Below are 22,662 nucleotides of genomic sequence, written 5' to 3' on the forward strand. Positions count from 1 at the left end.
GTTTGTAACAGCTCAGGCGATGCTCTCTGTCCATGTCCCCATGTTTTTACAATGACACTCAACTGCAGAGGTTCATTCACTCTAAGAGGCTCCAAGCTGCGTTCGCAGAGAGTCCCTATTTTAGTCTTGATTTTATTCCATGTCCTCATTCCCATCCAGTGCAAAGAGCGCAACATCCTGTCCTGTGGGGTCTATAAATATAAGTGCTCTCAACTTGACTGGACAATTTGCTCTGCGCAGTAATAATTCACTATGTTAAAAAAAATAGCGCCCGATATCTACTTGCATTTTTGCCCCAGTATGTGAGGCAGAATCCTGTGCCCAACTGGTGTGAGTCTTCCACAGCAAGAGTCAGAGAGGAGAAAATGAGGAGGAAAAACAGACAAAAAAAAAAAAAAAAAAAAACTCTGCACAAAACAAGACAATTGGCAAAAAAGTGTCAAGCTTGGAATAAACAACCCCTTTCCCCAAATGCCATCCATTGTGCCTTGTCTAGATAAGGCTTCTAAATCGGGCTGGAAAATGCAAGCTCCATTTCTCTCTGTATGGAATTATTATCCCTTTGTTTTGAGTCAGGCTCTTTTGTCTTCCCCTTCCTGTGTGTGTGTGTGTGTGTGCGCGTGTGTGCAAAGTAGACAGCAGTGCTGAGGTAGCTGAACCAAAGAGTATGTCCCAAAGGGGACCCTGCACCCATCTCATGTTTGATCTGACTACTAAGCTCATTACCATGACTCCTACAGAACTTCTGAGGGCTTGAAGGGGGCTAACAACAGATACCACCCACCAACTCATGGCAGTGTGGCACCCAACACATGCTCCACCACATGTGTGGGCACCTCTGTGTTTTTCTTTGACTCGGGCCTGCTTCAGCTTGTGCCTCTGCAGATGGCCTCCTCTCTCACACCTTAATGCGCCCCGGCCTCTCTTCAATCCTTTCTCTCCCACGTTGCATTCCAGCCGCACTCCCACCCTCCCACCCACTCTCGCTATCTTTTCTCCCATTCTGCGTTTTTGTGCCCAAATTGCAGTCTAACAGCTTTTTAAGAGCTGTTTTGCTGGCGTTTAATCCTCCTAGCCTCCCCTTTCAGCCTTTATTCCATTGTGAAAATCTTGGCTCAGACCTAGACCCTTTTTAGAGAGTGGACCAGCTCATCCGCCCAGCCTCCCCCCGCCCCTGCTGCTCTGCTGATACCCCCACCAAGGGCATTCCCTCTCATTCCTGCATCCCTCTACAATCCAACTCCATCCTCTCATTCCTCTGTTTATCACTCATACGTCTATAGTCAGTGAGCCATGATCCCTGAAATCAATGCCTAGCAGGCCCCCTCTGAGAGTTATATAAGGTGTTACTAATTGTTGATTTGCTTTCTCCATGGCTCTTTCTGCCATCGCTCTGCTTTTCCAGACTCCGTGTCAGCTGTCATCCCTTGCCAGCCTCTCCCTTGCACTCTCTCTCTCCGTCTCTTCCTCCCGTCTATTTTGTATCCCCTGTCCCTTTCTCCTGGTCTCTGCATCCCTGGTGTGAAAATCACAGGGGTTTGTGTCAGCTTGTCAACACAACACTCAAGAAAGCAGGTAGAGGGAACAACAGAAAAAAAGAAGAAAAAAGAGTCGCTACATGTTAGAAAGACCGGAAAAACTGAGGAAAGGTAAAAATGGAAAAAGTGGCTTCCTGTCAGCTTCCAATTGCAAAGGAGCGGGCCTGAGAGGGGATTGATGGAACGCTGTAATCAGTCTGTCTCTGAGGCTGTCACCATGAGGTACTTCTCTGCTGGAATGGGGCACTGCACACATCAGGGCAGCAGTGAGGCTGATCGCATGGGAGAGCAGTGGCAGAGCTTTTCCCTGGGTACCTGCTACAGCAGATGCAGTGGATAGAGTAATAGAGTGGTATGCATACAAGGAGGGGAAGAAGGGAGGGAAAAACGGAGGAGGCTGGTAGAGGGGTGGGGGGGGGGCAAGAGTGCTGATGTGACATACTCAGTGTGTGAGTGCATGTGAATGGGTCGCAGTCACTGTGCTGCAGTGCCCGTACAATGTGCCATAAATACACTCATTCTTTTACTGTCTTCTCAGACTTCTAGCACACACACACACACACGCATAGATGCACACGCACTGTCAGAGCCCCATATCTTTAGGGTTTCCAGTGGGCAGCAGCATCTCTCTGAGTATAATTCTAGCGCAGCTTTTAAACAGCTCCCCCACTCTGAAGCCAAGAGCCAAAGAGCTGACTCCATGTAGACAGATAGCAAGTGACTGGCTGGCTGGCAGGAGGACAGGAAATAAAAAGCCATATAAAAAAAGAGAAAAAAGGGGAGGGAGTCGGCGGTGGCAGTATGAAATTGTCTGTACACATCAGCCAGCAGTGTTGACAAGATGTTGATTGAGCTAGTCTTGTCATTTCGTGTCATTCCTGCTTACCCCCTGGTGTTTTCACTGCAAAACAGCTGCTGGCTGGATCTGTGTCACAGTTCCAGCCCTTTTCTGTCCCCCCTGCTCCTTTCTCTCCCTCTCTCTCTGTCTCTTTCACTTTTTCTTTCTGCATCCCAATTTCCCTCTCTGGCTCCCTCCCCCCTCTTTCACCAGTGTTTGGATGGAAGGGCTTTCAGTATAATTTACTGTGCTTTTAAATCATTAACTTCTTGTGCTTATTTGCAAAAAGCTCTGGTTTAGTGTGTGCATAACAGCTGACACAGTGGATAAAACAGCAATGGTGCGCAACATGTGACAGAAAGGCTTCTCAAAGATGGGACAGGAATTAAATAAATAAATAAATAAAGTAAATCTTTTCGTTCCCCGCTGCAGACGTGACAAGTGACACAAATAAATATATAAATCAACAATAGCTTAAAAATCCATAAAACAATGACGAGATCATGTTAAAATTGCCTCCATCTCTTGCTTTTTCTAAAAGGCGGCGGAAATGAAAACAAAGGAATTCTCTACATAGATTCTGTACTGGGACTGTGGGCCTAATGCCCTGGAGTGTCAATTAATTTAGTCTAGGGATTTGCGGCCTACTCTTCCTAATTGAGCCCGATGGAGACCCCCTTGGCTCTCCACGATAGGAAGTAGTGCGCTTCATAATTAATATTTTTTTTCGCTTTATTATTATTATTTTTTAATGAGGGTGGTAATGTTGTAAATGTATGCATCTCATTAGAGTAAAAGGGCCATCTACACTATTGTTCACTTCTGCGGTGTTTGCTGCTGGTGAGATGAATAACAGAGACAACCTCATTCAGAAGCAGCAATGGCACATTGAAGTCAAAGCTGTGCTTTTGTGTGTGTTGGAATATAAAACAGAGCTAGCTCAATGAGAGTCTCATTAGTGTTGCTTAATATGTGTGCTTTTTAAAGCTTAGAGGTTAATGCCCGACTTGCCTCCATTTCACTGGAGCTCTCTTTAATTTGATGCATAATTCTTTTTTGTCAGCAGCTGACAAGAGCTCCTTCAGAGAGAGCAGCTGAGCTGTGTTGTGAACCCTGCATCCAACAGGAACACAAAGGCACAAAAACACAGCTAATTAAACCTGTTTAAAATGTTTCTCTTCACTTTCCCTCTCATGCTCGCGCCGCATTACAGGAGATATTTCAGAACTATCTTCCCATCTCTCTGTCCGGAGAACATAACTCCTGGCGATTAAACAAATTACCTCCTCTCCCAGGAGAGCCATGGATCCAGTGGAAACAATAAGTGTGTGATTCACAATGCTGCCACCTCTCTGTTCCTACAAACAGCCTTCAAATTGCCATTTATTAATCACCGTCTGTGGTTAGTCTGTGACCAGAACTCCCGTTCCCTTTTCATCTGGAGGTGGAGAAAAGGCAGGTTTTTAATTCAACTCCAAATTTTTATTCTGTTCATCAGATTGTCTGTAACTTGAATCGTTCCTTTAAAATTACTGATGAGTAAGAGCTTCCGGGGGGGGGGGGGGGGGGGGGTGTTACCTACCGACCTCAATACATCCTGCTTTGTGTTGAGAAAAAGAAGGGAAGGGGAAAACTAATTTCCTGAAACTCCATTTCTTAAGCGTTGATTAGTAAAGGAGCATAATTAGAGTGAAATGTGCAGTCAGGGTTTTTTCAGATTGCACCGCTTCCTCTAGAAAAATCAGGCCATGATTAATGAATAAATGATTAATGAGCGAACTAATTAATCAATTAATTATTAAGCAAGCACTCTGAACAAGAAACGGGTAGGACGACGGTGAACAGTGGATATAAGAGATGGTTAGGTTGTGTGTTGGAGAAAAAAGGATTTAGGATAATCTGTTTGTTCTGTCAGTTTGTTTTGTCTTCCGTTACAGGGGAGGATGAGGAAGAGGGCGGATGGGAGGAGATGGGACGCTCAGCCTGCGTCTTGAGCTTCCTGAGTCTTGTGTGGGACAACTGACCTCAAAATACAGCCTTTGCAAGCCCCCCCACCACCTCCACCAGCCAGCATATCTTGGGGTCAAGTCTTAAGGTTACAGCCTGGCACAACATTTGTAAATCCGAGTGATTATATTTGCAGACGGCCACGCGAACAATCAACACCTCTAAAAAAAAAAAAAAAAAAAAAAGGCGCGAGTAACGCAAAGTTCCCTTCTGTTACCAGTCGTCTCTCCACCCCCTGTCTTTAACTAGGACACCCCATCAATCTTTGATAATGTGCAGTGTGGGTCTCTCCTGTGTGACCAGGCTGATGAGACATCACAGCAGGGATTGATGTATGAAATGCAGGCTCCCAATGTAACTGTGATATACTGGACCGATTCAAGTCAAGTTTGACCTTTTTTTCGCAGATATTAATCGCTGCAGTAAAAGAATATATGTGTGATATATCCCTCCCCCAGGAGCTCCTCACACTTTATTCTTTGGCATGGGCTTCTTCTATACCTTTAGCTTAGTGGTGGTGGGGGCTTTTTCAAGTCTGCCAAAAGTCCCCAGAGCTTCTGCACAACGGGATATGGGACACAAAATATTATTTTATAAGCGGGCGGGTTTATTGTTTCTATTAAAATGCAGCATTACTCTATAAAGCTGCATTTTCCCCACCTCCCCTCGACACCCGGAAACACATCCTCAAAGCGCGGAACATGAGAGAGGGATCTTTCATCCCTGCATATCTTTCCTGGCGTTTACTGCTGGCCTTATTAACAGAGTTGTGAGTGACAGAGGCAGCGAGTGTGCTGGGAGAATCTCAAGGGGCTTTGATGGAGGCAAGCGATGGAGCTGCAGCAAGCTGAGGGCAAGATCGTGCTTACGTTTATCCGCTCAAAGTGCTTTGTAAAGTTCTTTGTCTACCTACTCTTTTCTCTAACGCTCCTCTTTACGTCTCTCGTATCTTCTAGTCTTTTGTTTTTTTTCCCTAACTGCCACTGGCTGGACTAGTGCTGCATTCTGTCCTAATCACACCATGGCATTGCAGATTTCCTCAGAGTCAACTGGATGTGAATAGGTCTTTGTCACGCTGGGTGGGTCGGCTCATTGACTGTGAAACCTTGGACATATGGTGGCTGTGTGTTGGGATGTACCGTGGTAGAGAATGCGGTGGGCTGGGCTCTTGACCCTTGCCTTTAACACCTTCGCGGCTGCACCAGAGTCTGCAGCTTGATGAACTTAAACACTTCATTGTCCAGTCTGTTTTTGGGGTGTGTTTGCTCTGGATGAAGAATGTATGGTTCACAGTAGGGGCAGATGTGCGCTATGTGACTCTTTTACTAAACACGTAGCACGCGCCTTTTCTCAGGCTGCGGTGGCACACACGGACGGACACACACTTTGCAACATGATGATTGTACAGCCGGAGAAAAGCCGGATGGTAACAGTGCTTGTATCTTTGATGGCCAGACTTCGGGAGAAATCTTTAGTCCTGGTGCGATAAGACTGTTAATTAAGTGTCTAAGAGGAGCATCCACAGCTTCCACTGTGGTGACACTGCCACCTATAGAGCCGCATTACAAAGGGAAATCAGCTCAGCTTCCATCCTCATGTCTGGTCATACTAAAAACTTTAGAGACACGTCTCTCGCGCTCTCTCATTCATTCTACCTGTCTGTCTGCAAAACAAGACTTTCTTTGCAGGTCACACCTACTGAGAGGCCTCAGGTTTGGGGCTCTGATAAACAAGTGGAGCGTTACATGCTCTTAAGCCCATCTGGTGAGATGATCGATCATTAGACAGAGTGTGGAGATAACTCCCTCAGCTTGCCTGCTGGCTACCACTGATCCCATATCACCCTTGCAGGATATGGTATGAATCACAGGAAGTTGAGATCGATCTATAGAGATTGTGCCGCTTGATTACAAATGAAAAAAAAAATCCCATTTGGCTTAGCCACTCGAATGCCCCAGAGTCTGGCCGCGTTTGTGTGAACACGTGGGTGTGTACGCCGAGCGCATCTATGTGTGTAAAATAATAGCTTTTTAACTTTCCCCTTTTACCAATTTCTGATATTTGTTGAGCCCTCTCTACAATCTGTCCTACCTTCATTCATTTACTTTTTGCTCAGTCCATCCTGCTCTTAAATCTCCCTTCTTGAGGGAGTCGTCTTTTAAATCTTAATTAAAACAGACTCCAAAACCCCCCACCCTCCCAGGGGCTGGCTGAAAGCAGCTTAGAACAATCAAGAGGACGGATTAGAAGTGAGAAGAAAAGAAGAGGAGAGGAGACGCAAGAGGGAGGGAAGGGGGGGAGAAAAACAACAACGAGAACGGAACGGCACAGAAAAATATTGAGAGGAGCGAGAGCGAAATGACCCCTTTCCTTCATCCCCCCTGATCCTCTCTCCTTCCCCCTTCGCTCCGTCTCTCCCTCTCTCTCAGGGCTCTGGAGTCTTGGCCTGACCTATTGACATTCAGCTTCTCGGCAGATTAAGCAGCGAATGGAGCCTCTGGAAAGGGTAAACACAGTGGAGGAACAATGACCAACAGGCGGCAACCTTATTGGATTCTAATTAACTGCCAGGAGAGATGGCTAGGGGCATGTTAAGTGCTGTGGGACACAAGTTAGAGCCCCAGACCTTAAGAGCCACACCTCACATCACCTACACTCCCCTCTTTTCTTGTAGATTGTCTTCCTTTAACTTCCTCTGGATCTCTCTATGCCCGCCATTCCTCTCTCTTTCAATTTATTTGCCCGCTGTTTCACATACGGCCCATGAGAACGGCAAGCAGAGGCTTTTAAAGCACTCCTCTGAGAGCTATTTGCCATCCCTCTTTCCTCGGCCACCTCTCCCTTTCTCTCTCCCCCTCTTTTTTTAACAAGGTGGAACGAGGCTCGTCCCCCAGAGGTAGGTGTTTGAGCGATAAGGTTAAAATAGGCTGAAAAATTGGGAGAGATTATTTGATATTGAAGAGATTGAATTATCTGGAGTGAGGGAGGGGGATGAAGGAGAGCAAAATCATTTTTTCTGCATCGCCCTCAGGAGGAATTCTACCGAAGGGAGCTGAACGGGAAGGAGCCAAGATCTGAACCTCAGTGGTCACATATCTGAAAATACAACCAGTCCCTTTCTTCCGTTCTTTTTTTTAAATACTCCTATACCAATTAACCGGAACGCTAATTCGAGTGTGAAACCAAGCAGGTCTCCCTGTATGTGTGAACTTTCTCACTGGTGCAGCGGGCCCTCGGTCTTTGAGAGGTCCCCTGATTAGGCCGGCTCACAATGGTGCTGTGGTTTCTGGGGTCCCCTGTATGGAACCACAAGCGCTAATTAGACTGGTCTCATTAATGGGTTAGTGTGAGAGAGAGGGCGCTGGCCGTCACACGTCAGAGGCTGACACTGTGTTGGAAAAAAAGCAATGCCCTGCCAGAGACAGGCCATCGTCACCTCAGCAGGCATATAAAGCAATTCATTAATTGGTGTGAAAACAGCCACACATGTGCAAACACACACACACACACACACACACACACACACACCTCAGCACAAATACAAATACTAATGCTATGGGTATCCCATGAACCCAGTGCTTGTTAACACATTACCTGGGATCAAAGAGGCAAAGGCTGGAAGGAGACAGGGCTGGAGGAGTCATTATTTGTCGAGGTAAATTGCAGCCCAGTGTTATGTTTGTCCTTCGGCAAACCCGGCAGAATAGAGGTCTCATCCGTTTCACAAAACGGACGGATCTCATCCCTCGTCGCCATCATGTGAGAGTCTTTGATATCCTCTGAGTACTTTTTTTTTTAATCAAAGCTGGGAGGAAATGAATCGGAGCTTCAGTTGTGATCCAAGCCCGGAGGTATAGAAGGGATCCACATGACCACTGCCCATTTCCACACCATTACAGCAACAGTCATGGCTGTAATAGGTTGAATTGGCCCATTGATTTCTCTCATGCACCCTCTCTTTCACCCAAAAAACTAGTCGGTGCCAGTTCTCCCAGTTCTTTTTAACAAAACATCACATGCTCAAAGACAGCGCACACAAAACTTCAACTTAGCCCAATGAAAGAGCACACACACTCACACACAACCGATACAATATGTCCAAGCTTGAGTTCCTGGGGAGTTAAACAAAGGACTGAGTTTAAATTGGCTTTTAAAGAACTCCCCAGGACAATCAGGGAGTTGACTCGAGCTACTATAGTGTGTCAGAGGACTGCTTAGAGAAAGAAGGGTAGTTAGGCCGAGGTCTATAGTGCAGTGAATGGCTTATCTAAAGTGTGACGGCTCAAGAGCTTCCCTCGACCGGCTTCAATAGGCCTCCAATCAGGCCTGACTGCCCCTCAATCTTTGGTCAGCTGTTTTAACTGGCTTGTGATTGAGCAGCTTCATTAAGGGCCTATTTATCTTCCCCTGTATCACAGTCCTGAAAGACTGGTGACATGCTCAACACACCCACACGCCGCCTACACACGAACCTGAGCAGACGCACAACTGCATTAGCACACGCAGAACATTCAGCAACACAACATCGGCTGGCTGAGAACAAGCTCCTTTTCAGTTAGTTGAAAAGATGTAAATTATCTTCTTTTTCTAAGCCAATGCTGGTTTTAACAAACTTTCAGCTCCTCTTTCTCTTTTATCTACATCTCCTCACCCAGCAGCTTCAGAACGCCACCGGTCCTCTCTCGAAGTGTCCCAGACCCCGCAGGCTGCGATTCCTTCGAGGGTTTGGCGTGTGGCTGTGCTGAAGAGTAATATCGCTGGAACAAAATAGCAGACCAGGTCAAATCGTGACCCCACACAGACAGAGACCCTCCCAAACAAGCCACAACAAACAGCTTTCTGTAGCCTCTCTCTGCCTTTGATCTGAAGAAGCAGAGATGAGATCTGTCTCCTCTTTCCTCTCTTCTCTTTTGGCCTTTTCTCTTTTTCTTCACGACTTCTCCTCGCATCTCTCTTTCCTCTCCCGCTGAGCAGGTGTACTAAATGAGGTGACTATTCCAACAGCATTGGGCCGCACCTCAAAGTGCAGTCTGTGAAGAGGGCTTTTCTCTCCTTCCCTCTTATCTTTTATCCCTTCCATCGCCCCATCTCCTTTACTCTCCCTCTTCCTCTCCCTTTATCCCTCTCCATCCCCTTTACTTCTTTTAACATGCTCCCTCGCACTCTTGAATGTGAAATAGAGAGGGCCATGCCTCTCATCTATTTGAATTCATCTACACCTCCCTGTCTATCTCCCTCTGTGCATCTCTCTCTCAGCCTATTGTCTATTTAGCTATACGTCTAATTATGCTGTCTCACTTATGTAATTAGCACAAAAATAAATGGCTGCCGTGGCTTTGTCTCTCCCCTTCACCCCTCCCGTTGCAGGCTCTGAGAAAACAAATTATGGAGAACAATAGGTACAAATGGCTTCTGCACCAAACCACATGATGGATGCAGCCTGGCTTCCCTGCATCTCATCCCTTCCTTTTCCCCTTCCTCGCTTACTCTCTTTACTCTCCCTCCCTTCTCCATTATCTCTGGCTCTATATGTCTCTGTTTGGAAACAGGGGAGGACTTGAGCACTCTCTCGCCCAACTACCCTATCATTGTATGGCTGTATCATCTGTCTTCCCTTCTTGGCACTGACACTATATTCACACTGACATCATATTAGGCAAGGTCCTTTTTCTATCCCTTTCTTTCTCTTCCTCACTGTTCCACTCTCTCTTCCCCTTCCCCTGCTGTTGTCTCCACTGGCACTCTCTTCTCCGTCCCCCGGAGAATTCTCACCACGACTGCAAAGCAAACGCCTGGGACTTTCTAAAGCAAACAGCCAGCATCCTGTGCCGCAGCCCCATCTGTGGATAGTCTGAGCGGGGAACAATCAGTCCCTCTCCTCCACTGTTTCGTTCTCTTTCCAGCCCCCTGGGATCTGCGCAGCGCTAGGATGCCTCCGTCAGACGGGTGCAATGTGCTGGAACAATGGTTGGGCTGCTTCCTCCAGGAGGGGTGTTAGGTTCACCTCAGCCAGCTTGGGAAGCACTTAGCCATGTGTTCATGCCCTCCTTGCGGCGGCTTCGCAGGAATGTGGCAGAAGCAAAAAAGCCTCCCACTATACACCTTCCTTACCTCAACCTCATACACCCCCTATCCACAACTCTGCGCTCACACACTCACACATGCACGCACACAACCACTTTCTGCGTGTCCAAGCACACACCTGAGATCCAATGCTTAGCCTGAGGTGTTGAAATATCAACTTTCTATTAATCCCCCTCAGACTTGCAGTCAGTTACACCTTTGTTGTTTTTCACCTCTGCCACGCTGGAAGAAAAACAGCAGGTTTGGTTTACACCAATACAAGCATATCCATTACCTGAAATGCTAGGCTCCTGGCAGTAAATCCCTTTGACCCCTCTGCCTGCCTTTTCTTTCTTTTTCTCTCACTGCCTCCCTCTATTCTCATGCTGAGCCCATTGCTGTCTCTGCATCGTCTTTCTCTGGCCAAACAGACGGCAGGAGACAGACACACCTTACCCTCCTACCGGTTCAACCGCCACCCACCTCAACCGCCCACACGCTACATTGTGCCTCACGTCTCCACACAGCTCAATAACATTAACATGTTTTGCCATTGAGGGAGCCGCAGTCTATTGCCCGATCAATAAGCTTTGACTGACACCCCTCAGTTGATAGCAAATTGGCTGCCTTCTCTCCCAGACCTCCCAGGGTGAGTTTCTCAGCCCTGTCCGAAAGGGGGGGAATGGCTACACTCTCTCCAACCCTTCACCCGTCCTCTTACAACAACACAGCGCGGCCTTTCATTGTGCAGAAGAAGAAGAGACCGAGCCACAGCCAACCCGCTATTTTGGTTAATGGTTGAGTCACTAACACAATATTAGCCCAGGCGTTCCAGGCAGTTTGAACTGACAGGAAGGAGAGATGAAAAGGAGAAAAAGATGGGGGGCTTGACTTCAAGGAACAAGTAGCTGGAGCACTTAGTCCCACAAGGGCATGCCCTGTTTCCATCGCTAACAAAGTGAGCAGCAAGCGGGCAATCTCTCGTTTCCTTGAATGTGTTTTTACCCCTAGTTGGTTAAGGAGATGACATGTCCTGAGAGCTACAGCATCATTAATTAGACAGTTGGACTTTGACTAATCGCTCCACAAAGGGCACACAGCCCCGAAGATGCCAAACACTCATCTCAGCTCATCATCCTCTGCCCTAGTGTGTGCCCTTGACCTCTGCGTGTGTGTGTTCAGGGTGTTGCTTCCGTGGGCTCCTCGTGAGTCATTTCTGGATGATGTGCGTGTGCAACACAGTCTCGCAGCAGTCCGTGATATAGTCAAGAAATGAAATCTTCAGGATTCGCAGTCAAGTTAGCAGTAATAAATATGTAACGTGGAGTTAGACTTTCAAAATAAAGCTTGCTCAGAAAATGTTTCAGGTGAAGGTCTCACTTCAGGTTTTGGAAAAGATCAATAAAAATAGCTACTTCCTTAAAATATTTTATATAAAAATCTTATAACATAATATAAAATCAAGGACAGGTATAGAACCCTTCCTGGGCGAAAGTCCTGTTGCCCACCTGCCTACACAGACTTTCTCGCTCTTTACAGTCCATGTACACAAATCTAATAATTCAATTTCATGACTATTTCACAAAGTGCTTTGATATTGGGCCAGCCGCTGTCATTAGCCCAGGTACACCGAACAAACTATTTCAGATCTTCTGTTTAGCTAAGTGCCAATGACAATCACATTTCATATAAGGAGAGTAAAAAGAGAAGATAAATAAATCAGCATCTTGAGTTACATAAATGTTGTCAGATGGTATTCCGAACTGAACTTTTCTTTTTCTTGAGCCCCTTCTCGGCTGCCAGAACGCGTCTCCAACAGAGCTATCTTTAATATAAGGTTAAGGAACACGGCTGGTGAAGATAACACAGGAACAGCTATTGCTGCAACGCAGAAGATAAATTTCAATTTGCTGTTGGTTTCTGTGTCTCGGCAGGAGATATGAAATTCTTGTCTTGCAGGGCAAGAATTGATTGGAAAATAAAAATGAATGTGTGGTCTAGTATGTCTGCAATTTTTCTGTTGTATGTTGGTTTCTGGGCTTAGGGTCCTTTGAAATGGTGATACATCTCTCTAGCAGGAAGTGACACTTGCATTTTAGGGGAGATAAATGCAATCCAAGTCTTTCTTAAAATAGCTGCTACTGTATAAACGTGACTGTTTTCCTTGGGGGGGCTGTTTTAATGGCATGCACAAAATCCCGGTTTCTCCCTCTCTCTTTTCTTTTCATTACTGTGTTTGTACTGAGGAATAAATGAGTAAACAAATTTGCGCTGTCCCCACCAGTCTGTATACTGATGATACAGCCTGAAGTGCTGTAATTGGGGAAGAAGTCTCCAGGCAATGGCAGGAAGCTGACATGGCCCCTCCATTGTCCTATTCCCTGTCATTTCCTCTCCGGATCCTCTGACTGCCCCAGAGGAAGACAAGGTGAGGATGTGCAGAGACAGACACAAGGAGAAAGCGAAGACAAAAAGAGGATGGGCGGGCAGAGGTAAAAATAATGCTGCAAGAGGCCAAGTGTCATCCACTGTTTGCTACCTGGCCAGTTTGGCTTCCTGTGCTGAGCCATACCAGCGTGCACATCCAGTTAAGTTGCTAACAGCTGATAACAAAGCCTCAGGACACACTGCCAAGTTCTTTATCTGTGTTTGCCCGCATGGCAAAGCTGATTAGAGACAGGCAACATTATGAGGCCCCATTGTTTCCTTTCTCCTTCCACTTTCTCCTTCCGCACACGTAGCGAGTGCGTGTGCGGCAAGGCGAATGGGAGGATATCTGTTTATGAAGAAAGGCAGAAAGACAATGGCATGTGTGCACGACACGTCTTCAGGATGTGGAAAAAACAGCAGGCTATAGTTTAAGAGCTTGATCATTCATTACGGTCTGCGCGCGCCTGTCTGCATGATCAAAAGGTTTGTGAAAGTGAAAATCTAGAGGCTTTCTACAACCCTGATGCCAGAAATGTTGGGACTTTGTGTAAAATGTGGAAATAAAAACAGAATGCAATCATTTGCAAACAAACTGTGTTTACTGACAATGGTTTTACAAAGTGTTTCTGAGACCGAGTGTTCATTTTCTTTATAAAATCATGCGTTCACAAAGTGGTGAACCTCGCTGCATTCTTGTGAATGACTGAGCCTTTCCAGGATGCTCCTTTCATACCAAATCATGATACTATCACCTGTTACCAATCAACCTGTTTACCTGTGGAATGATCCAAACAGGTGTTTTTGGAGCATTCCACATCTTTCCCAGTCTTTGGTTGCCCCTGTCCCAACTGGTTTGAAACGTGCTGCTGGCATCAAATTCAGAATAAGCAGATATTTACAAAAATCAATGAAGTTGATGAGGTCAAACATTAAATGTATTGACTTTGTGCAATTTTCAGCTGAGAATATGTCAAAAACTGTTTAGCAAATTGTCACATTCATTTTAATTTATGTCTTACAAAGTGTCCCAACTTTTTTTTGTAAAAGAAACATTCAACAGCAACATTAAAACATTAAATTTTTAGCTGTTTGGTTAAAACGCTCAGGAGAACTAAAATACATGTCTTGGTTATAAAGACAGAAAACATACCTACAGCTACAACACATGTACAGATCTTTACATTTGATTTGTGGCCGCAAGTGAATTTAGAAAATTCAGAAACAAAGTTCAATATAACACCCCAGCAGCAAAACCATTACACAGAGCTCACATAGGCAGAAAATCAAAGTAGGCCAAAATTCATCTATATCTTTGCCATGACTATGTCTCCTAAATAATGCAAGACACTTCTGTTCGAGACTCAGCCGTGTTCGGATTCTGCTGCGTCTGCACTATTGCGCACCTCGTATCTAACACTCCTCATCGGCTGGCTGGGGTTCTTGCCGCCAAACTTTCTCTCACTCATCCACTTTATCCTCAATCTCGGCATCATAGAGGCATAGAGGGAATGGAATTAATGGAGGGACAGAAAACTAAAGGGAGAGATTTTGACAGCATGGGTATGTTTGTATGTGTGTGTGTGTGTGTGTGTGTGTGTGTGTGTTTGTGTGTGTGACAGAGAGAGAGAGACAAGAGTAACAAGATGGATAAAAGGTTAACGACGCACAGCGGCCTTCCTCAGTGTTTCCTTGCTGCTTGTCAGCTTAATCATCAAGACACTGGTGACACAGCCGAGTCTTATCCCTGCAACAAGACTCCCCTCAAAACCCTGTTTCCCTCTGCCCATCCGGACTTCCTCCGCAAGAATTCAAAGAGCAGCAGAACGGCTGTTCATAAAGTATGCACACTTCCCCAAAACCAACCTCTTGGGCCACTCGGCCGCCACTGCGTCCACAAACATATCTGTGCTGAACAGGGAAAAGACAAATCTCTGGTAATGGGAAAGGATGGTGGGGAAGAGGGGGCTTGATCAGAGCTCATCACTTCCTCCGCTTAATAACAGTTCCCAGCTTGTGTCCGTGCGCGCCTGCACGAAGTGTGTGCCTGTGAACAGGCTTTCAACCTTTGGTAAAAGTCTGGCAGCCGCCTCCGGCCCATTAAGCAGACACGCTCTCGTGTCCTCGTGTCCCATAGTCGCACATTCTGCAACCAGGCAAAGGAGTTGTGAGAAGAAGTAAGGTGGAAAATTTCCACGGCGTTACACTATAGTGTGACATGACAGGCAACACGACTTAAGAGGAAGGGAGAGAAACTTGTAATCTCAGCTCCCAGCCTTTGAACTTGGCCCGATGAGACGCAAGCGACCCAAAGCAAAAGGTTCCAAAGAAGAGCTCACTGAAGATTACTCAGAATACTGATGCAGTGTGGAATCCAATTCCTCCGGGAGCCCAGGGGACTTTCCGAGAAAGTAAATTATCAGTGTTGTACAAGACTGCATACATACAAATGTATGCTATATGCCTTACACACATTTCAAAGTGGAGCCATGTGCTGTGGCCAGATTTTTATACTGTGGAAGACTGGCACAATAAATGAGGTCTAGGGTCTCTTAGGTTCTAATTAGGGCAGCTGTTACCATTTTCATTATTTGGGAGTATGTGTGTGAGGGAGAGAGAGAGAGAGAGAGAGAGAGAGGAGTTCTCTCTCTCTCTCTCTCTCTCTATGTATGTGTGTGTGTGTGTGTGTTAGGGTCAGGGGAAATATGCCACTGTCTGGCTACTGCCCCTTCTCATCCAGCTGTTGCTAGTCTGTCAGGGAGCAGAGGTCTTCTGGTGTCATATCCCTCCCCCGGGCTTGGAATAATGACAAAACCATGCGGAACCGGGGCTGAAGGTAAAGATGCACTCACAACAAATGGCTATTAAACATGGTAAGCAATTCAAACTACGTGTGATGAAGCTACAAGCGCTTCTGGCAAAGAAATAATAATAATAAATCCCTATAAGGATTTTGTTTTTATTATTCCATCTTGTGTCCCTCCCAGAGAAGACCTGGGCCAGTGCGATGCCGGCCTGTATTCTCTTACTTTTAAATGTAATTATCTTCTCTCAAACTGTTAATGCCATGCACTAGTTGGACTCTGAAAATTGCTGATAAGTCAACAGTTGCTCAGTGCTGATTGCTGAAAGCTTCTTTGTTTTGCATCAAGACGTTTACTGCACTAAATTAATCGGGTGCATTTTACCAGCTGCTCAGAGCGCCTGCTTGTTCATAATGATTATATTTATACTGGGGAAAAAAAAGATTGTTCTCTTCTCTGTCACATTATATCCCAACTGTATTACACCATCACTTTAATAATAAGATGGATGCATAAAGCTGGAAAAACTACCTTTACAGGCGAGATATGTATCAAATGAAACACTAATTCAATTTGTTTTCCGCAAAACACCCTCACAGTGTGACTTACATTGATACTGGGTATGAGTATAAGCATGAAGTATGATTTCTTTTGTCCTAAGAACTAATAAACAAACTACTGTAGTCAACTCAATTCTGCAAACAAGACGCAGGAGGGGTGGTGGTGGTGTGGGGGGTAGACAGGTGCGTTATGTCTCTGCCTGTCTCCCGAAAAACAAATGCTCCGTCGCTCTCACACTCACTCTCTATCCCTTTCTTACCCACTCTCTCTATCTCTCCCCTCTCACTCTGTCCAACACATATGCCAGCGAGACCGTGCTCCCCCCGTGGCAGACCGTGCACCCTTATATCCGTTTGCGCACTGCTCACAGCGGCCACGATCGTGCTGGATTACGGCTGAGAGACAAAAACTTCAGATCAGCAGAAGATTCCACGTCCTTCCTCCAGGACGAAGCTCTCGCCTTAGTTTCACGCTGAATCGACATCAATCTGGGGACCGCCGACTAACTTCGGGGAAAGGGGGTGCGCAGCTCTGCTCATTTCGCAGCGCTTCAGTTGTAGCCTTTTATCCTCACCTGCTAAAATATCCAATTTCATCCTCAGATTAAAGGAGGGTTTTTTTGTGAATGGACACACGGGCGTATACGCGCAGATACGCGTGCACACGCGTCGCAGTCCGGAGCAATAATCCCCGGGTGAAAAAAAAAAAAAACAATCTTAAACTTTCCTTTCGTGCGCTCTGCATCCGTAAGCTCGTGCCTAACCACTAAAACACAGATATCGCCTCCCTCTCTCTCTCTCCCTCTCTCTCTGTCACACACACGCACACACGCATCCGAAACCTGAACCAGAACAGAAACAATCACCGCTACCCCGGTTTTACGCAGTGCCGCTATTCTCCGGTGCTCCGGCTCGTCTTGCAGACAGTGAAACCTCCTGATGTAATCACTCTTTAAAAACTAATCAAACAGTTAGCGGCAATTAACAGCGCTGAATTGCAGCACTGCAGCACATCGGTTGCCCCTGAGTAACAGCGCACTGGATGGCTTGACGCAGCGCACCAGCACGGAGCGGAGCGCGGTCCGTCCTCTCTCCATCAATAAAGACCTGCAGGTGAAAACAAACAAAAGCACGTCTTACCTGTGACCATAAGGCAAAAGATGAGGTACAACGCCGTCATTTTAGCCGACATGAGCGCTAATTGTGTTGCGTGGAAGGATTCGCTCGCTCCGTCTATGCGACTGAGCTGGTTATGGTCCACCGCGGCACCGGATTATCACCGGACGGACAAGCCAAGCGCACAGGGGCTTGTCTATAATAACATCCACGTTTTAATTGAATGACTCTGAATGGTCCGAACAGTTTGTAAACTCTCAGTTAACAATGCATCTCCATAGTTGGTAACTTTCCCCACCGCATCAGCTTCTCCTCCAGAGTCCGTTCCCCGTCACGCTGGCGCAGCTTTTGCCTCTCACTGTGCTCTCAGTGAGTCCATTAGTGAATCGGGCGTTTCAGTCGCTACGTTCGTCGACAGTCCACTTTTTAACCTGCTTGGGCATGCTGCGCTCGAAAGCGACCTCTCCTCCTCGACAGTGCGCAGTGATAAACCCCGGTGAAGTTGCCTGTCGCCCCCTCCGCTGGAGTCTCTCACTCTGTTCTCACTGTAACACACTCACTCCTTCCCTCTCTCACACTCTTCCCCCGTCGGTCTCCTCTGTTTACTTCTCACTCCCTCTTGCCAATAGGAAATGCGCACTGACAGTCATCTGGTGGTGGTAGGGGGTGTACACCAAATCTGCCAGGAGCTGAGTCGGAGGAGCCCCTCTGCCTCAGACGCTTGCTGGGGGGGCAGCGGCCCCCGCCCCCTGAGGCCCCGCTATTGGTTGAGCGGGCGTCACGGGGAGGGCATTTAAGACATTTATTCCAAGTTAAATGACTGCCCTAACATTTTTGGGTGGTGTATCCCACATGGAGACTTGCATTCTATCCACTCAAGCATGGTCTATTCATAAGTAGGAAAATGTACATTCCGATTTTATTTGTTTTTACATTTCACTCCAAATCACCAGTAATGCCATAACAATGATGGTAAGTAGCTCAATATGAGCCTTGAATGTTTAACCCAAATCCACGTACCTTCATTTCACTCTGGAACTGCAGCTTTGTGATTCCATCATGTTGAGACTCAGCAATATGAGCTGAAGAATTGTTTTACACATCAAACTTCTTGCTGAGGTTTAGGAAATATTATCAGCAGACTTCCCTGCATGCACCACCTTTGTTGTACTACACAGAAACTTTTCCTTACCGGACAAACCTTTTGCTTTTGCACAAATGTGGGTCCAATTCTGATTGGAAGAAATTGTAACCATTGGAAAACTGGTATCCAGTTCTCTCTCTTCCCTCCATTAACCGTGTGTGTGACCAGCTTTAGAGCAGAATCAGCTGCAGATTCTCTGCCGAATGGTGAAATGATGACTCTAAAAACCTCAACGCATCAAACTTGTTTTTTTGTTTACTCAGCTTTGCAGACAACTCGCATTATTTAACCTAAATACGTATCGCCATGTCAGTTAACTGACAAACAAGGGTTTTTAAATTGAAGTATCGTTTATGCAGAGTAGGTTCATAGGCTTATTGAGTATTTTTTATAATAATTTTCTTTGAAGTTGCCTCAAAACATACTTTTTTTCAGGTACAGTTTGATCTAAAATGAGCCTATTGTTCATTGTCATACAGTGGGCGCTGAAATGAACAGAAGAGAACAGAATCATTATCATATTTCAACAAAAGCTAAGGCTTTTATAAAGAGATGAAAACAGTGCAGTCTATCACTTGCCTGTGGCTGTTTATAACAGCTCTTTGATGTTGTTCATTAGTTATTCAAGGATCTATTGATTAACCAAAATAATAGGCCTTGCAGTCATCTGGTTAATCAGTCTTTCACTTCTATGTGTATTGTAGCAAGCAACGATTTAATTTAATGTTAACACATCCCCCCTTCACACACACACACAATAAACACACAGAAGGACATGCACACATGCGCCCTGTTAGCTCAACCAGGTGGTTAGCGCTCCAAAAGACTGTGAAAAATTCATCAAAGTGGGTAAATTTGGACACCGAGGACTTCAGCGTGCGCAGATTCCAGAAAACATCATCCACAAAAACAAGAGTCTTTCTTTTTGACATTTCGCACTGCATTTAATTAAAGGCTGAACCACACAATGATTAGGGCTCACGCCTCATGAGGGTTCCCCCCCAAACAGCAGCTTTCAAACCCCGGGGCTGGCCTTCCTGTTTATTGCCTCCCTGTAATGCAAACATAAGGGTCCCCTGCCAGTAAACACATGTTGATGGAAGAAACAGCTTGCACAGCTGGGAAGCCAACCCAGGTTAGTGTGAGTGAGCACATGGGCAAATGAGCGTGTCTGAATGTGTGTGTTTGTGTGCAGGAGTAGACGCCCGCTCGTTGTTTCCACATATGCCAAAGTGCGATTTCGGTTGCGTGTAGGCGCCTGAATGTGAAGGACAGCGAATGCTAAGAAGAAACTGTGCTTTTTGTTTCTGTGGGTGCTTGTGAGCTGCAGTCTGCACGCGTGAAACCATCAATGAGTGACTGAAGGCGGGGGCTCGGGTGAGCAGTAAAACAGCGGGGTGCCTCCACCAGTTGTGCTCTGATAATAAAATCAACATCCATTGTGCAAAGGCTGTCACCGGGCACGATGCTGTGATTGAAATGTATGATCCCCTATGGCTCACACAGATGGACGGATAGATGAGGGCACAACAGATGATACATGCACTAGCATCAGTTTGAGCCAATAGTCTTAATTATTCTGGCCTCCATGGCATCAAATGGAGGGCGCCCATACTCCCCTAGCTTTTGAGTGTGTGAATAATTTATAAATAAAAAGGGGGTTTTCAGCTGTGGGTTTATTAATAATAAATATGGTTTGATATTTACTAAACTGTTCAGAGGGAGAAAGGGGTGACAGTTAAGACGTCGTTTGCATGGTAATTGTAAGGAGGTAATAAATAAGGCATGAAGCTGAGATATATGGAAATGTGATTCACAGGGAAATGAGAATAATTTAACAAAATATTATCCCAGTCCCTATTTGACCCAGGGTCAATTAAAAAAGAGATGTCAGTCGTGGAGAAAGGCATGCTGGGCCTTAAAATCACAATCGCTTGCTTTCTCTTTTGTCTGGCTGGAAAGTGGCTGTAACTTTCAAGTGGGGGGAAATGTATTCATACCGACACGAACCGTGTGTTTAGTTTGAATGAATATTAAACTGAATAAAATCAACCTCATTATCCACCAGGGGGAAAAGAAGACATTTCTCTCTCAAAAGTAAACTCGGTGAAACATGAGCTCCAGGTTGAGGAATGCGAGTTTTGTTTTGTCTCAAAACCTTCTAAGGCTGTGGGAAAACTCCACATAGTTTTCAATGAAAATACATACCATAAGCACATTATGAAACATTTTATATAACGTATGAAGTAACCACGTTTTATTGTTGAAACACGCACTAATCAATTTGAATCTGTATCATAATTAATAAGCTCAGTCTTGGGATTAGACTGATGAATATTAACATCCTGCTCTATATACTGTAGTGTGAGTCCATGCTGCAGTGTTTGGGTTCCTCTAGGGGTCGAGGGTTTATCCTGCCATCCGTGTGAGAAACATTACACCAGCTTTTACTGTAATTGTTATATTGAATGTTGAGCTGATCTGTGTCAACCGTAACTCTAAATGCCACTACAAGCTCATAACTCATAAGGACATATACCTTTGCTAGGCAGTGGTATCCATCTGCCCAATTCAAAACCTGTCTCCTCTCCCCCATTCCAATAATATGACGTCAGTGCGCTGCACTGGTTTGAAATTTGCGATTAAGCATTTTCTTTATGTGTGATTGACGAGCAGGAGGAGGGCCATTAAAGCTCAACATGGACCTCAGGCTCACGCTGCAGTCTATAGGACTATTTCCAGCCTGATATCAAATCCATGTCCTCTGCCCTAATATCAGAATATGACTCTGGCCACCCATGGATTTTGTTTTTGTGTGTAATGAAAGTCTCTCTGGGGATCTGGTTGAGGGATTCTTTTCCTAAGGGGTCAAGGAGAGGTTGAGGCTTCTGGTTCAAGCTGCGCTTAGAAAAGGGTGTGGATTACAGGAATGTGGCTGTTGAACTGCAGATATACGGAAAAGATCTGCAGTCTGACATTACAGTAGTCATGACTGGGGACTCGAAGGTATAGACTCACATGGTGACGGACAAAAAGGAGGTGAAGCTGCAAACTCTGCAGCTCTGATGCATAGTTATCACAAAAAATAGCAATCATGCACAAACTGTGTTTACTGACAATGGTTTTACAAAATGTTCCTGAGCCCATGTAAAATCTTCCACTTTGTGAACAATCATGTGTTCACAAAGTGTTGAACCTCGCTCCATCCTTGCTTGTGAACGACTGAGCCTTTCCAGGATGCTCCTTTCATACCCAATCATGATACTATAACCTGTTAACAATCAACCTGTTTACCTGTGGAATGTTCCAAACAGGTGTTTTTGGAGCGTTCCACCACTTTCCCAGTCTTTTGTTGCTCCTGTCCCAACTTGTTTGAAACTTGCTGCTGGCAACAAATTCAGAATAAGCAGATAATTACAAAAATCAATGAATGATGAGGTGAAACATAAAATATATTGTCTTTGTACTGTTTTCAGTTGAGTATATGTCAAACAGCATTTTGTGTTTTGTTTTATACAGCATACCTTTTTTTTTCATTTGGAGTTGTAAGATAATCAAAGCTATAAATGCATCTGAGCTGAAAAAGCAACTTCCCCTCCTTCTTTTTGCAAGCCGGCACTTCATCAACCTGGTGATGTTTTTTCAGCTGCCTTCTTCACTAAAGTGATTACAACATTCCCCAAAATTTAAGATCAGATTGACTGGGTCCTTGGCCAGCCTAGCCGTGTCTTGGCTGATAAGTACAGCAGTAAGCTGTCTAAAATATTCATGCACTGATGCAGAGTTGTTGTCCCTTGATGGGCCTCACCATGTGCAACATCTGTTCCTGATGTCATGCGCGTTCCTGTGTGCCAGAAATGCCCTGATGGCGTCCGCGGCATCTCTGCTGTAGTAAGCCACGTCCAGACACACACACCCACCCACCCCCCGGCTCTGATACGATAAATATCTGAGACAACGATAGCGATCCAGTCGCCTGGACAGAACTATTGAACACTTCTGCTAATCCATACACATAGATTAGCCACTGCAGTCCCACACTGAGATCAGCAGTTCTGCCACTCATTGACAAATGTGTCAGCTGATTGTTGGCTCTGTCAACAGTTCATGATTACTTGGTGAATATTACACCAAACAACTCCTTGCACAGTGCAGGGCACTCATA

At 45.6% G+C, this 22,662-nt stretch overlaps 1 protein-coding gene across 2 annotated transcripts in view; it reads right to left on the reverse strand.

Annotated features, from left to right (window-relative positions):
• kirrel3l (kirre like nephrin family adhesion molecule 3, like) overlaps positions 1-17,459 on the reverse strand; it is a 38,465-nt gene extending 21,006 nt beyond the window's left edge. For both annotated transcript variants that reach the window (XM_041942501.1, XM_041942500.1), the window contains exon 1: positions 17,378-17,459. In XM_041942501.1, coding sequence (XP_041798435.1) covers positions 17,378-17,429 — 52 coding nt within the window. In that variant the 5' untranslated portion in view covers positions 17,430-17,459. The remainder of the gene's footprint in view (positions 1-17,377) is intronic.
• Positions 17,460-22,662: the final 5,203 nt, after the last annotated feature.

Source organism: Chelmon rostratus, chromosome 8 (assembly GCF_017976325.1).
Source record: "Chelmon rostratus isolate fCheRos1 chromosome 8, fCheRos1.pri, whole genome shotgun sequence".
NCBI lineage: Eukaryota > Metazoa > Chordata > Actinopteri > Chaetodontiformes > Chaetodontidae > Chelmon > Chelmon rostratus.